Source organism: Callithrix jacchus, chromosome 17, assembly GCF_049354715.1.
Source record: "Callithrix jacchus isolate 240 chromosome 17, calJac240_pri, whole genome shotgun sequence".
Taxonomy (NCBI): Eukaryota; Metazoa; Chordata; class Mammalia; order Primates; family Cebidae; genus Callithrix; species Callithrix jacchus.
In genome coordinates, this window is record NC_133518.1 from 74,449,532 (window position 1) to 74,462,959 (window position 13,428).

General features: G+C 43.0%; 1 protein-coding gene across 2 annotated transcripts in view; it reads left to right on the forward strand.

Annotated features, from left to right (window-relative positions):
- Positions 1-13,428, forward strand: part of STAC (SH3 and cysteine rich domain) — a 151,601-nt gene that overhangs the window by 91,228 nt on the left and 46,945 nt on the right. For both annotated transcript variants that reach the window (XM_002759723.6, XM_054246865.2), the window contains exons 4-6: positions 1,131-1,212; positions 2,273-2,388; positions 7,955-8,033. In XM_002759723.6, coding sequence (XP_002759769.3) covers positions 1,131-1,212; positions 2,273-2,388; positions 7,955-8,033 — 277 coding nt within the window. The remainder of the gene's footprint in view (positions 1-1,130; positions 1,213-2,272; positions 2,389-7,954; positions 8,034-13,428) is intronic.

Here is a 13,428-nt window from a genome sequence, read left to right on the forward strand (position 1 = left end):
CAGCTACTCAGGAAGCTGAGATGAGAGGATCACTTGAGCCTGGAAGGCAGAGGTGTTAGTAAGCCATGATTGTGCAAGTCCACTCTAGCCTGGGTGACAGAGCAAGAACCTTGTCTCAAAAATTTTTTTAAAGAAAAAGCAATCCAGAGCACATCTGAGGGTATTTGAAACGAGGATGGCCAAAGAATTCTAGAAAGGACCAAGAATGTCTACCCTAGAGAATAATCAGACAGACATCAACAGCTGTCTTCAAAAAATGTTTAGACCTATCACATAGAAGAGTAATCCTATTGTCCTTTGAGGCTCCTGGGGAAAGACCTAGGATCAGTGGAAACTAAGTCTTAACAAGAAGAGATGATGTCTTGCCTCTAGGGTTAGTGCATGGTCCTTCACCCCCTCCCGTCACTGACACTGTACCGACAAAGGACACCACTTGCCAGGAACATTAGAAAGGATTCTTGAATTCTAGTAGGGACTGGGCCACCAAGTTCCCATCCAGTGATGGAGTATAGTAAGTCCAGGTTCTTAGTTTATCTACTTACTCTGATTTGTGAGTCTCTTTTCTCAAACCTCTGCCTCCCCTGCTTCCCCTTCTCCTTCCTCACTGGTGATTCCTATAAGCCAAGACAGACCATGAAGGAGAGGTCAGAAAAACAGAAAATAGAGTCCAGAACACAGAGCAGATGATTCTGGGTAAAGCTCTTCAGACATACAAGAGCCTTTAGGCCTCCCTCTGAGGCCGACTTTCTCATGCCCCGGCCTTTTATTTATATTATTTTAAAAACCACAATAACAAACTGTGGTGAAATAATATGTGGCAGTCCACTCGCAATCCGGGATGCAAAGGAGGATACCCTGTGCTGCAGGAGGAGGGCAGGCAGGACTGGGGAGGCCAGGGCCAGGACCTCGTTTTCTGGATACAGTGTAATTTGCTTGCTGCCACCTATACCTCCCTGCCTCTGTGTCCCTGCTCAGCTTATATTATAAAATTATAGGGTAAGTCAGCATCTTAATGGGAAACAGGAGCACACTCCCGGAGAAACCAATTGGTTTTATTTTGGGGGCTCTTGTGTGGTTTTCTCCATCTCATCAGTGACATTAACCCCTTGCCTTCCTCATTCTCTCTCCAGCCAAAGGGGTTCCGGCGTTACTACAGCTCCCCCTTGCTCATTCATGAACAGTTTGGCTGCATTAAGGAAGTTATGCCCATTGGTGAGTTGGGACGTTGATGGGTCGGGTTGTGTCTGGAACAGCAAAGTTAGCACTAATGGCTGCTGTCCTCCCAGAGCTCTGAAACCTGTGGGGCATCTCTGTGTGTTTGATTGGTGGCTGTTTGGGGTATGACTGTGTTTTGCTGGAAGGGAAACATAAAATGGACCACATATTCCAGGAATTTTCATCTTATCTCTGATGAAGCTCAAAAAACACCAAAGTCCCAAAGGCTGTTGATTAGTAATCCCACCATCGGCAGCATTCTGGAGTGAAAGAACATGAAGCGTGGCACCCCCTAGACCAGGCTCAAAGCCCAGCTCCCTGTGGACAATGGTGTGTCTCTGAACAAGCTACTTGACCTGTCAAGCCCCACAAAATGAGAACAGCAATTGTTGCTTTTCATAATTGCTATAAAAATAAATATAGGCTATATACCAGTGCTTAGTGGAACTCAGTGACTATATTATTCTCTAATGAAGATGAAAAGATGCCCTGTATTTATTGATAGTTCTGGCTTGGGTTTCTTCTTTAACAATACCTTTCAGTTTACTTGTATTATTTTTTTCTCTCTGAAAATCTCTACATTTTTGCTTTTTTTAGGGGGGCAAGTTTTACACTAGAAATTTTAAATTAGAAAGCTTTTAATTAGAAATTAATGAGGCCCAGTAGCGACAAGCTCTTTCTGAAACGCCTGCCTTCTACTGTAAACTTTGTGTCTCAAGGCTTTGTACCTTGGTGAGCACAGCCTCCCAGTAGAGGAAATAAAGCTGGTCCCTGCAAGAACCTTGAAATTAGAGACAAATAACAGAAGAGGAAACCCAATCAGGAAGAATTGGGGGGCAGAGTCCTAGTTAGTACATGGCAGGACCTGCAAATGGGAGCATGCTGGGTGGGGGCGCATCATTAGGAAGGCATGGCCACGAAAGCCCTGTCTACCCACCGGCTAAGCTCCTCTGCACAAAACCTGCTTCTTAGGCGCTGTTCACCAGGAGACCTGGTAGGCAGTTGGCTCTGTCCTCTCAGCTGAGCTTCCTCAGATGAACTTTTTCTTCTGTTGCAGCCTGTGGCAATAAGGTGGACCCTGTCTACGAGACCCTCCGCTTCGGCACCTCCCTGGCCCAGAGGACAAAGAAGGGCAGCTCCGGCAGTGGCTCTGACTCACCTCACAGAACCTCTGTAATTGTCCCCTTCCTTCCTTGGTTTGTCTGTGGTGGTCTTGGGCAGAGGAGGCCTCAGGTACTGCAGTATGGGGGATTCCACTTAACCACCTCATGAGGGTGGGTCTGCAAGGAGTCAGGTACCCTCCAAAGAGAAACCCACAGTGCTTTGAAGCACTAAAGGTTCACTTCCTGTTGCCAACACCCAGGGATTATTTTACTGTCCCACCCAGAGACCATCCCCTTGGACTCATGCTCCTTGACCCCTCCCAGGGACCCCCTCTCCTTTACCCTCCAATATTAGATATTAGATAACATATAAGTCAACACACAGAAATGTTTGGCTCAAATGATGGACAGGAACTCGGAAATCCCGGCGATTTCCAGTTTTCGTTTTAGCTATATTCCAGTTCAAAGACACAGCTATTTCTCACATCTTTTGTCTTTTCTCTCTAAGAGAGGACACACCTTTTGATTTCACACAAAAACTGCCCTCTTAAAGGTATTGAACTATGACTCTGTGGGCACTCAGCCTTCTAAGCACCTCTCCTTAGTCTTATCTGACTTAAACTGACTGTTCTTGCATCTCTGTGACCTGGTATCATCATCTTGTCTCTGGTTGCTTCAACCAGAATTTCTATAAATGCACCAAGATGCCATACAACTCTTCAGCCCAGGCTGAAGGCCACCATTCCTCCAGCAGACAGGCAAGGACCTTCCACTTCACATGGCCACTTATGATAGCTGACACCTAGTTATCAGTTCCATTGTCACAGCCCGCATTATTGGACTGCAAGCTTCCAGGTGAGACACAGATGAGCCTTCGAATGGTCTGCCCCATTGAGTGCTCTCAACATCAAGTGATTAGGGCATTGTGGGAAGAGGGGCAGGGCACGTGCCTGGAAGGGGTTCTCAGAGACTGAGTGGAAGCAGCTTCCTCACTGGGTGCAGGTTAAGCCACAAGATGATCTGAGATTGTAGGCAGGTGAGTAGGAACATAGGTCAGGTAGGCGAGTAGCTAGGTTTACAGGTCCTCTGACTGATGCCACCTGACTATCAGTGAAGACATCTTTAAACTCACAGAAAACTCTGTTCTCGCATCCACCGATTTCTAAGAGGAAAGAACTGAAAAACATTTTTACTCTTTTTCCCTTACAGTACATAAAATTAACGTCAGATAGTTCTTTCTTCTCCTCGGTTAGCAGACACGAATGAAGAGCCTACAGTTTACTAGCATTGTAGGGGATGCAAAAGAACAGGAGGACATAGCTTTGTGTCCTTAGAATTCACTACTCATTTCTAAAGGCCAAACCAATAGTGAAAAACCCTGACAATGGTGGCACTGTCGGCCATTTTTATTAAGTAACACTTTTATACGTCTCATCCTATTTTATTGAGATTGAGAACGTAGCACACGTGTGTTAAGGATATTATAATGAGCGTGTCATATGAGTACTGAAGCATTTCATAGTAAAGATGAAAAATGTTTCACTTCAGTAGACATTGCCTCAAAGCAGCGAGGGGATAATGTGTGACAGTTTAAGGTACCTGATGACCTCCTTAGGGAGGAGATCATTGTCATTTGGCACCCAAAGACAATGCTAATTCTTTTACTGAAAGAAGGATTAACATGGTGCTAAATGTGATGAAAATATACAAAGCATACCTGGGTACAATTCATATATAAATAAAGGCTGCTTAGGTTGGGTGATAATAGATATAACATGTTTAGCACAGGGCCTGATAAATTGACAGTCAATAAATGGAAATTGTTGCCGTTTTATAGTTTAAGTCATTTTTTAAATTTTTTTAGAGATGGGGTCTTGCTATGTTGCCCAGGCTGGCCTCAAACTCCTGAAGTCAAATGATTCTCCTGCCTGAGTGTCCCGAGTAGCTGTGTTACAGGTGCATACCACTGCACCCATTTTCATTATGCATCGAGGCCTTAGCTGTGTTTTCTCTGAACCTGAGTTATTATGAAGTTAAGCAAGGGTGTAATCCATTAACAAGGCAGATATGTCACCTGAGAAGGGCATTTCCCAGAGACACTCATGCTTGGGCAGTGTTGGAAACCCCTGACTTACTCAAGGGTACTTCCCTGTTCTGCTCAGCCCGTCCCCTTCTCTGATGTGTCCTCCTGTAACTCCTTAAGTCAGGGTGTTCCCAGGGGTCTGCTTTTGCTTGGTCTTCTTATTCTGCTCTCTTTTTGGTAGATCTCTTTCATGTTTAATCCAAGCACCATGTCAAAACTGATGACTCCCTTGGATACTTCCTCTTGCCCAAGCACCAGACCAGTCCTACAGATATTGCCAAATCAGCAGGTTCAAACTAAACTTACATTCCATTAGTTTCAAACAGAGATCCAGAAATGCTAATCATCTCCCTAACCCCAGGTACCATGTGGCAACTCCTTTCTCAGGGGGGCAAAGAGGGCCACTGCTGTCAATAAGTTGCTTCCCCAAAGCCACACAGAGCTCACTGTCAGCCTGCAACCATCTCCCCTTACAAGTCAAGACTGTAGATGCCACCCAGCAATCAAAGGAAAAGCACAAAGAAAACTGGTCGGAGTAGAGAGATCTCTGTCCACTTTGACCAGCATTCTGAACAGGCCTTTCTCCTATCTTTGGTGAGAACCAATATGTCATCCCACTCCGGCGCACGCCTCTCTCATGCTTGTGTGAGCCTGGCATTGGCGGAAGGGCAACTGAAAAGCCAGCATGTCGAGGCAATTGCAGAGAGACGGCTCCCCAGAGATGGCTCTGACCTATCCGCCGGAGCAGTAGATGGCTGCTCCTGTGGTTCTGAACTATGACAAACAGACCTCCGTGGAAACATTCCATAGTAGGCAACGAACACGTCAGCCTCCTCATTTGGGGCTGCTGCTCACAAGCAGCAAGACCACTAGAGGGACAACTGGGAATGTCCAGTTTGCTCTCATCTCTAAAATAGCTTTGTCTCTAGCAACATCTGGACCCTACAGGCTGGTTTTAGGAGCAAAAAGCATAGTTTTCTGAATGTCAAAGGGATGTCCATTTATCACTGTCTACTTATATTGGCACTGGTTCCACCAGTAGATATTTGTTGGAGTTTTGCCCTGTGAAGGCATTGTTCTGAGAGCTGCAGGAGACAAAGACAAACCAAATTGTACCTAAATATCTGTGACTTCATTCTTTCCCCGAAGTCCAACTATCCTCAAAGGAAGAAAACAGAAACAATTGATTGGTACTTTAAAGTGATTTTGCTTCCTGCCTGCAGGTCAGTAATAATGAACTTCAGCATCTTGCATTTTTTTTTATTTTTAGTATTTTTATGTCCTAAAGCTAACATATTCCCATGTAGCAAAGCTTTGTTCCACAAGTTTATTTTCTTCCAGGGCTGCAGAGGCATTTGTTTTACATTGTTGAGAAGTCACTGCTCGGCTGTTTCCAAATTGTTGTGTTTTCCTTAATGTACATTCAAATGTTCTAAAATATAAAAGGCTTGACAGCTTTGGGAAGGCTAGAAGAAACCAAATTCAAACAATATTCTGGGAGTTAGTTGGCTACTTTATGAATAATCTTTAGTTTTGTATTATTAAATTAACATAAATAAAATTCTCTGCAAACCAACTTCTGTACAGAAATTGTGAGCTTCAAAGGGAGCAGGGTGTGAGTGACTACAATTCCTATGACTTTTTTTTCCTTCTTTCTGCTGCAGTGTTTGAAAAAATTTTAAAGCTAAATTGTAACAAAAATCTGTCTCTGGAGGGTGGTACTAAAGGGCTCTAGAGCCGGCTAGGAGAGCTTAGAAGATAACTTGTCCCTTTCTGGTAAGATATAAATAAATAACTTTTTTAATATGACTGTCAGGCCAGGTGTGGTGACTCACACCTGTAATCCCAGCACTTTGGGAGGCCGAGGCAGGCAGATCACCAGAGGTCAGGAGTTCAAGACGAGCTGGTTAACACAGGGAAACCCTGTCTCTACTAAAAATACAAAAAATAGCCAGGCATGGTGGTGCATGCCTCTAATCCCAGCTACTTGGGAGGCTGAGGCATGAGAATCTCTTGAACCTGGGAAATGGAGCTGAGATCACACCACTGCACTCCAGCCTGGGTGACAGAGTGTGACTCCATCTCAATGTGTGTGTGTGTGTGTGTGTGTGTGTGTGTGTGTCACACTGGTGGCACGAAATCGATCACCGTAGGAGCTTTATTCCATGGAACTGGAAAACGCTACAAATCAGGGTCCACCTCTGAGCTGGTGGTTAAACAATTATCAGCACACCACTGAGTGCCTCTTTCAAAGGGCCAGATGACCCAGCTCTGTCTACCTGGCTCTGTTCTCTTCAAAAGAGGAATTTAGGAGGCCTCTGAGGACAATCATATATATATATATATATATATATATATATATATATATATATATACACACACACACACACACACTCTCATATACATATATCTAACATATATAATATATATGTGTTATATGTATATGTATATATCTTACATATATATGTATATATATTATATATCTTATGTATATATGTGTGTATATATATATTTATGACTATCCTCAGAGGCCCCTAAACTCCTCTTTTGAAGAGGATATAGAGCTGGGTCACCTGACCCTTTGAAAGAGGCACTCAGTGGCGTGCTGATAAATGTTTAACCACCAGCTGGACCCTGATTTGTAGGATTTGCCAGTTCCATGGAGTACAACTCCTACAGTGATCCATTTCATGCCACCAGTGTGATAACTGTGAGAATCTCACCAGCCCAGGAAATGCTCTAGCACACCAAGGAATGAAGCACAGTAATTAAGAGCACGAGCTCTGGGGGCAGCACCTGGGATTCACAGCCCCAGATCCACACATATCACTGTGGGGCCTCAAATAGAGCTACTGATTCTCTCTTGGCTTCAGATTTCTCTCTGAAAAATTGGTCTATCCTAGGATTAATTTGGGGGGTAAAAAAGTCCTTAAAAACACTACATGGTAAATGATCGGGCACCATTAGCTATTTAGAGTGATGTTATTGTTATTATTGTTGTTGTTGTTCTTGTTATTTCTGTAACCTAAGTGGGAGAATGATTGTGACTTACTTTAAAAAGTGAGGATACGTTTTATAAAAGCAATTAACTTTGCTGCAACGGGAATGGTACTTAACTTGTACCTAAGCAGTGCATCCCTCCACAGGGCATCCCATTCTCTAAAACTCGTATTTAGAACCCCTATAGAAAGAGATAGGGTTTCACCGAATATTTTAAGTGATAGGATGTGGGCAGGATTTCTGATTTCTCTCTGCTGCCTATTCCTGGGAAGAAGCCTGGCTGTGGCCTGTGCTTCGAGCCATTCACTCAGCACTCACTGAGTTCCTACCACTGCCAAGCCTGAGCCTGCCGCAGACACCTGAAGGGAGGTACACTGCCCACGAGTGGACATAGCTTCCTCTAAAATTAGCCAAACAGCCAGGACAGCAATCACTGGGTCCTCATGTGTGATGCCAATTCTACGTAAGCTGTCTTACTGACAACAAAATCCCCGTTCAGCTGACCCACAGATATAACATTGCTCATCCCATGCTCTCTCCTCTTTCCTCCAAGACTTCAGATCTCGTGGAGGTTCCTGAGGAAGCTGATGGGCCAGGAGGCGGGTATGACCTAAGGAAACGCAGCAACAGTGGTGAGTGAGGGAGTTGGCACAGCACCAAGGTGATCACGTGAGTCAGGGTCAGCAGGCAGGTCAAGCTGATTTCCAGTTGCCTTGCTTTCTCTGCTAGCTCTGGAATTTAATCAGGGCAAGTGTTCAATGTTCTGGAGGGAAAGTGAGCATCGTTTCTGGAGCAATGTATGTAGTATATATACATTACATATGTATATATACACTCTCACAAATAATATATATTATATATATGAGTATATATACTCCATACTCTTTATGAGAGTATATATACATATATAATGAGTCATATATGAATATATATTATATATCATATATATTATTATATGAGTATATATAATATATATGAGTACATATACTCATATAACATATGTGAGTATATATAATATATAGAGTATATATTTTATTATATATATATATATATACTCATACTGAGCTCTATTGGGGTTTAGGAGTCACTTCGAGAGCTTTTTGTGAATATGTCATTTTCCCCACTGAGCTAGATTAAATTAGCAAACCATACCACAGAGAAGCTAATTTGTGCCTGAAACCAAGTGGTGGTGAGGCCAGGGAGAGGAGTGTGACCCTCACACTTGCCTCCTTCCCCAGCAGAGACAACTAAGAAGCTAAAAGAACTAATATGTACAATCCAGCCAAACATTCTGTATTATAATTATTTAATCTTCTACTAGTTTACGACTTAGTTATAAGAATTTTTTAAATGTTTGTTAAACGCTAACTTCATATGTTCACTTTCTGACCTTAAGAAAGAGCCACCTCGTAATCCAGAGCTTAAAGACATGTGACCAGACCCTTATGGATGTATCCCTGATGGGCCTTTTTGACATCAATAACTGCTTAACCTTCACTTGTTTATCAAAAAATATTCATGAAGCATTTACTATCATCAGCAAAAGTGTATCAGTCACAGTCCTGCAGGATCTGCATTGCATTGTTAACTTGAGCTGAAATTCTCACGGCATTCAGCTCCAAGCTCCAATCCCAGCCCCTGCCTTGTCCAGCCTGGATGCAGAAATTCTTCATTCAAAGCCACATAGCTGTTTTGTCAACAGCTGTCTGATGAGATATCGCTTTCACTTCCTTCACTCTGGGAATTCATTTATGTCTCTTCTCTAGTTAGGACTGTGCCTGTGTGATTCCCACAGGCACCATGTGCTCAGCTGCCCTGTGACTTTCCTTCCTAATTAAGTGCCAGCGTTCACCCTGCCCCCCTTGCCAGGCCCACACGCCTCTGCTAAAGCTCCCCACAGGGGTAAGGATTCTTTGGCATCACATGGGGAAAGTTGTACTTTTAGATAACGCAAACAATCACTGAGCACTTAGCAGTGTCATTTAGAAAGACAAAGTAGAGTGTGCTGGCTTCAAGGCGAACCTCGTAGTGGTCAGCAGCACAGCAGGGCCACCGCAGCCCCACTGTCTGGTACTGCAGGACCAGCAACTGGATTTAAACAGCAACCTAGAGTTTCTAGAGTTTCCGTATCTGGAGATCTGACTCACCGGAGACTTGCATGTTAATGCTTCAGGTATGGTCAGCTGCTCAGTCCTGAGTCTGACCTCTGCCTCCCTCCTTCCCCTGACACTCTTCCCACTCACATCACTGCTGGCCTCCTCCTGACTGGAAACATTTGGTCCTTGGCCCATCTCGGCTCTGGAGGCAGACTGCTACACTTCACTTAAGGATCGTGTGATCCTGAAGTCAGTGACCTAGCTTCTCTCTGCGTCAATCGCCTCCTCTCTAAAATGAAGGTAGTAACACCAAAGCCACGGGGTTCTTATGATCTTTGGATGAGATCATGAATGTAAATACTGTCCATACATTGATGACTCAGACTTCATCTCCAGTATTAGGCTTCCCTGCTGCCCCCAGATGCCTATCGCCTATTGGACATTGCCATCTGAATGCAGAATAGTCACGAACGTACCCAAACGTTACTCTCGATCCCCTCACCCAGCCACACATCCAGACCGGCTCTTCCCACGACTGTCTCTGCTCAGTAAATAGGAACTCCATTCAACCAGCTGTTTAGGCCAAAGTCTTTAACATAAGCCCTGACCCCTTCTTCCTCTCACACCTCATATCTAATCCATCAGCAAATTCTATCTGCTGCTTCTCAAAAGTATGCCCAGCATGGGCTCACTGCCTAACTCTCTGCCTCAGTCATCCCGGTCTGGCTCTGTCTATGCTGTTGCTCACCAATTCTTTGAGGAGTTAGGACTTAATTTACACTGAGGATTTCTTCACTCAAAAGGTGGTCCTTAATAGGGTTTTATAATGGGAAGAGCTATATTTAGCAATCATTGATATGTAGCATCGCTGCTATTAACACAGCCGTCATACAGTCATAAACTGTCAGAGATGCAGGTAGAGACTCACTACCGTAAAAGCTCACGTGAGCATCATTTGAAAGCCTGTTAGAAATACCAAGTATCAGGCCATTTCAGACCTGCTAAATCAGAATCTGCATATGAATCTGTGGTTCAAAGGGTCGCTACAGTTTAAGAAGTAGGATAAGAGGTCACTCAGTCCAACTCTCTCCCCTCCAATACTCACACATGCACACCACAATATACCCCGTATAGATAAGGAATCTAAGTCATGGAGTCGTGCACACAAAGACACCAAGTTGATCATTTTCCATGTCTTCTATGTTAAGGGGCATTTTCACAGCCTTATTCAAATAGATCTGTTGAAAGAACTTAGCAAGCAAGAAACTTCCAAAAAGTGTCAGAGATGTATTAACAATTCTTTTGATCAGCAATAGTTATCTCTACAATGCACCCTGAGAAGCTAGGCTTATTAATTATGCAGCCATTGGCTTCAAAATACTTTCTTTGACTGGTTTTAATGTCCTGTCCATGCAGTTTGAGAAGCAACTTGGAGAAAAGACTCTATGTATGTGGTCCAAGTTCCCACAGATCTCCTCAGTCATGCAAGGAGGGTGTTGCTGTTAGAAGCAGCGTCTGGATTCCAGTCACAACCAGTTCTGCATTACACGTCTCATTTATGTCTTAAAAACTATGAAGTGCATACAGGTGTTATTTCTTCCAGCCAGGTATGATGGCAAATTCCTTGAGGAATATATCCAAAGCCACCTTGGAAGGAAGTACAATTCATACTAATTTCCTTACTGCTAAGAGTACGGGCTCTGCTTTCTCTCTTATAAATGATCCTTGGCAGGTCTGAGTGTTTCTGATTGTTGTTTTCAACACTATTCCTGGTCTCTGACATAAGCCATCATAAATATACATGGGGGAAACTGTTGGTCTTCACCTTTGTCTTAACTGCTAGAAACTTCACTCATAACAAAGCAATGAGCAAAGAGAGAAATAAAATCTCCCTGGAAGTAAAATCTAGCCTATTTCAGCTGCAAATGGCAAATGGTATTGGCTGCCTTGAATAATTGCATTTCAGAATGACTGTATGTGATCATAATTTTCCTGGAAGAGAAACAGACAGAAGAGGACATGAGCAATACAAATTCCTAGAATTTTCTTCAGACAGGGCAATCCAGCCCTGAAGGATATTACAAAATATCCTCAGCCACTTAAGGATATTACAAAATTGAATATTACCTCACTTTGCACTAAAGCTAAGAAGTTTTGTTCAAAAAAAAAAGGACAAGATTAGATCTGGAAAATGTACACTAGTCTTTAGCATGTCTTAATTCAATATCTCAAATTTTAAAGCATCACAAAAAAAAAGAGCAGATAATTTAAAGGTTAAGTAGGCAGGTGCCCCTGGTTTTGGTACCACTCCAGTGGATAATTTCTAAATTACAGATGCAATTATTTGTGGTATGTTTGTACAACACGTGCTTTGTATCAAGTTCAGGTAAAGATCTTTTTAAACTTGAACAGAAGATTCCCTTTCCAGCAATGTGGAGAACTGGACATCCAGAGGAATTTTTCCCAGTTTAGCATTCCTAAAACTGTTAAGATAAATCGTTTTTAAAAAATTCTAGTGGATGTATGCCTGAGCTGGCAGCAAATTGGAGTCTAGGAATGACAATAAAACATGAATTCAGAGATATAAGCAGGTAAAGGCCAATGTTTACTGTGTATATCCCTAGGACCTTAGCGTGGGAAATAAGAGGCCCCATTAATGAACACTAGAGTATAACATGAGGAATGGCCTGGGTATTCGGTTGCAATGAAAGGCCCTTTTGAAAAATATTAATACCCCAAAAGGTACCCTTGGATCACTGGACAAAAAGAATCCCCTGCAGAGGAATATGCTATGTTAGCCTTAACTCAGATGGAAAAGAAAGGAAACAAAAAAGCAGGGAGGAGAGAGAGAAAGGTGAAGGAGAGGGAGGGAGGGAGGGAAGAAAGGACAGAGAAGAGGAAAGAAAGAAACAAAGTCTTCCTACTTGGGTTTTAGGGCCTGAATTCACACTAGCTTTATGAGCAAATATGCAATTTTAGTTTAATTTAGCTTAACGTGGCCCAGGTGCAGTAACATCACCAGGCATTTGGCAGAAACAATGTAAACCCTCTCTAGAGGAAGAAAATTTTAAACCAGACCTCAAAAACTTCCCACAAATGAACTTTCAGATAACATAAGCTAACAATCAAAGCTCACAAAGCAGATGAGAAAATGAACTGTCACGAGTAAGTATTAGCAGAAGCAACCAATTTTATGGTCAGATTTTCAAGACTGTACATGTTAGAATTACCAAATGAAGAAACAGATGACTATATAGTTGCATACATTTAATATGTTAAAAATGGGCCTGGCGCAGTGGCTCACGCCTGTAATCCCAGCACTTTGGGAGGCCGAGGCAGGTGGATCACGAGGTCAAGAGATCGAGACCATCCTGGTCAACATGGTGAAACCCCGTCTCTACTAAAAATACAAAAAATTAGCTGGGCATGGTGGTGCGTGCCTGTAATCCCAGCTACTCAGGAGGCTGAGGCAGGAGAATTGCCTGAACCCAGGAGGCGGAGGTTACAGTGAGCCGAGATCGCACCATTGCACTCCAGCCTGGGTAACAAGAGCGAAACTCCATCTCAAAAAAGAAAAAAAAATGTTAAAAATGAACTAGAAAACATAACAAAGGAATAAGAGACTATCAAAGGTAAACAGGCAAACCTGAGGGAAATCAAATCGAACTTCTAGAATTTTTTTGAAGTAGAAATTTGATTGATGGGTTTAACAGCATATTAGGCTTAAAGAAAGAATTTGTTCCCTAAAATATAGATACAAAGAAATAGGAGGGTATAGTCAGGAAGACAAAGCAGTGGGATTTGTGAGAGTTAAAGTGACATGGAAGATGAATAACTCCAACATGCCATCTAACTGACAATTTGGAAGTATATAAAGAGAGAATGGGGCCCCAGGCGCTGTTGCTCACGCCTGTAATCTCACCACTTTGGG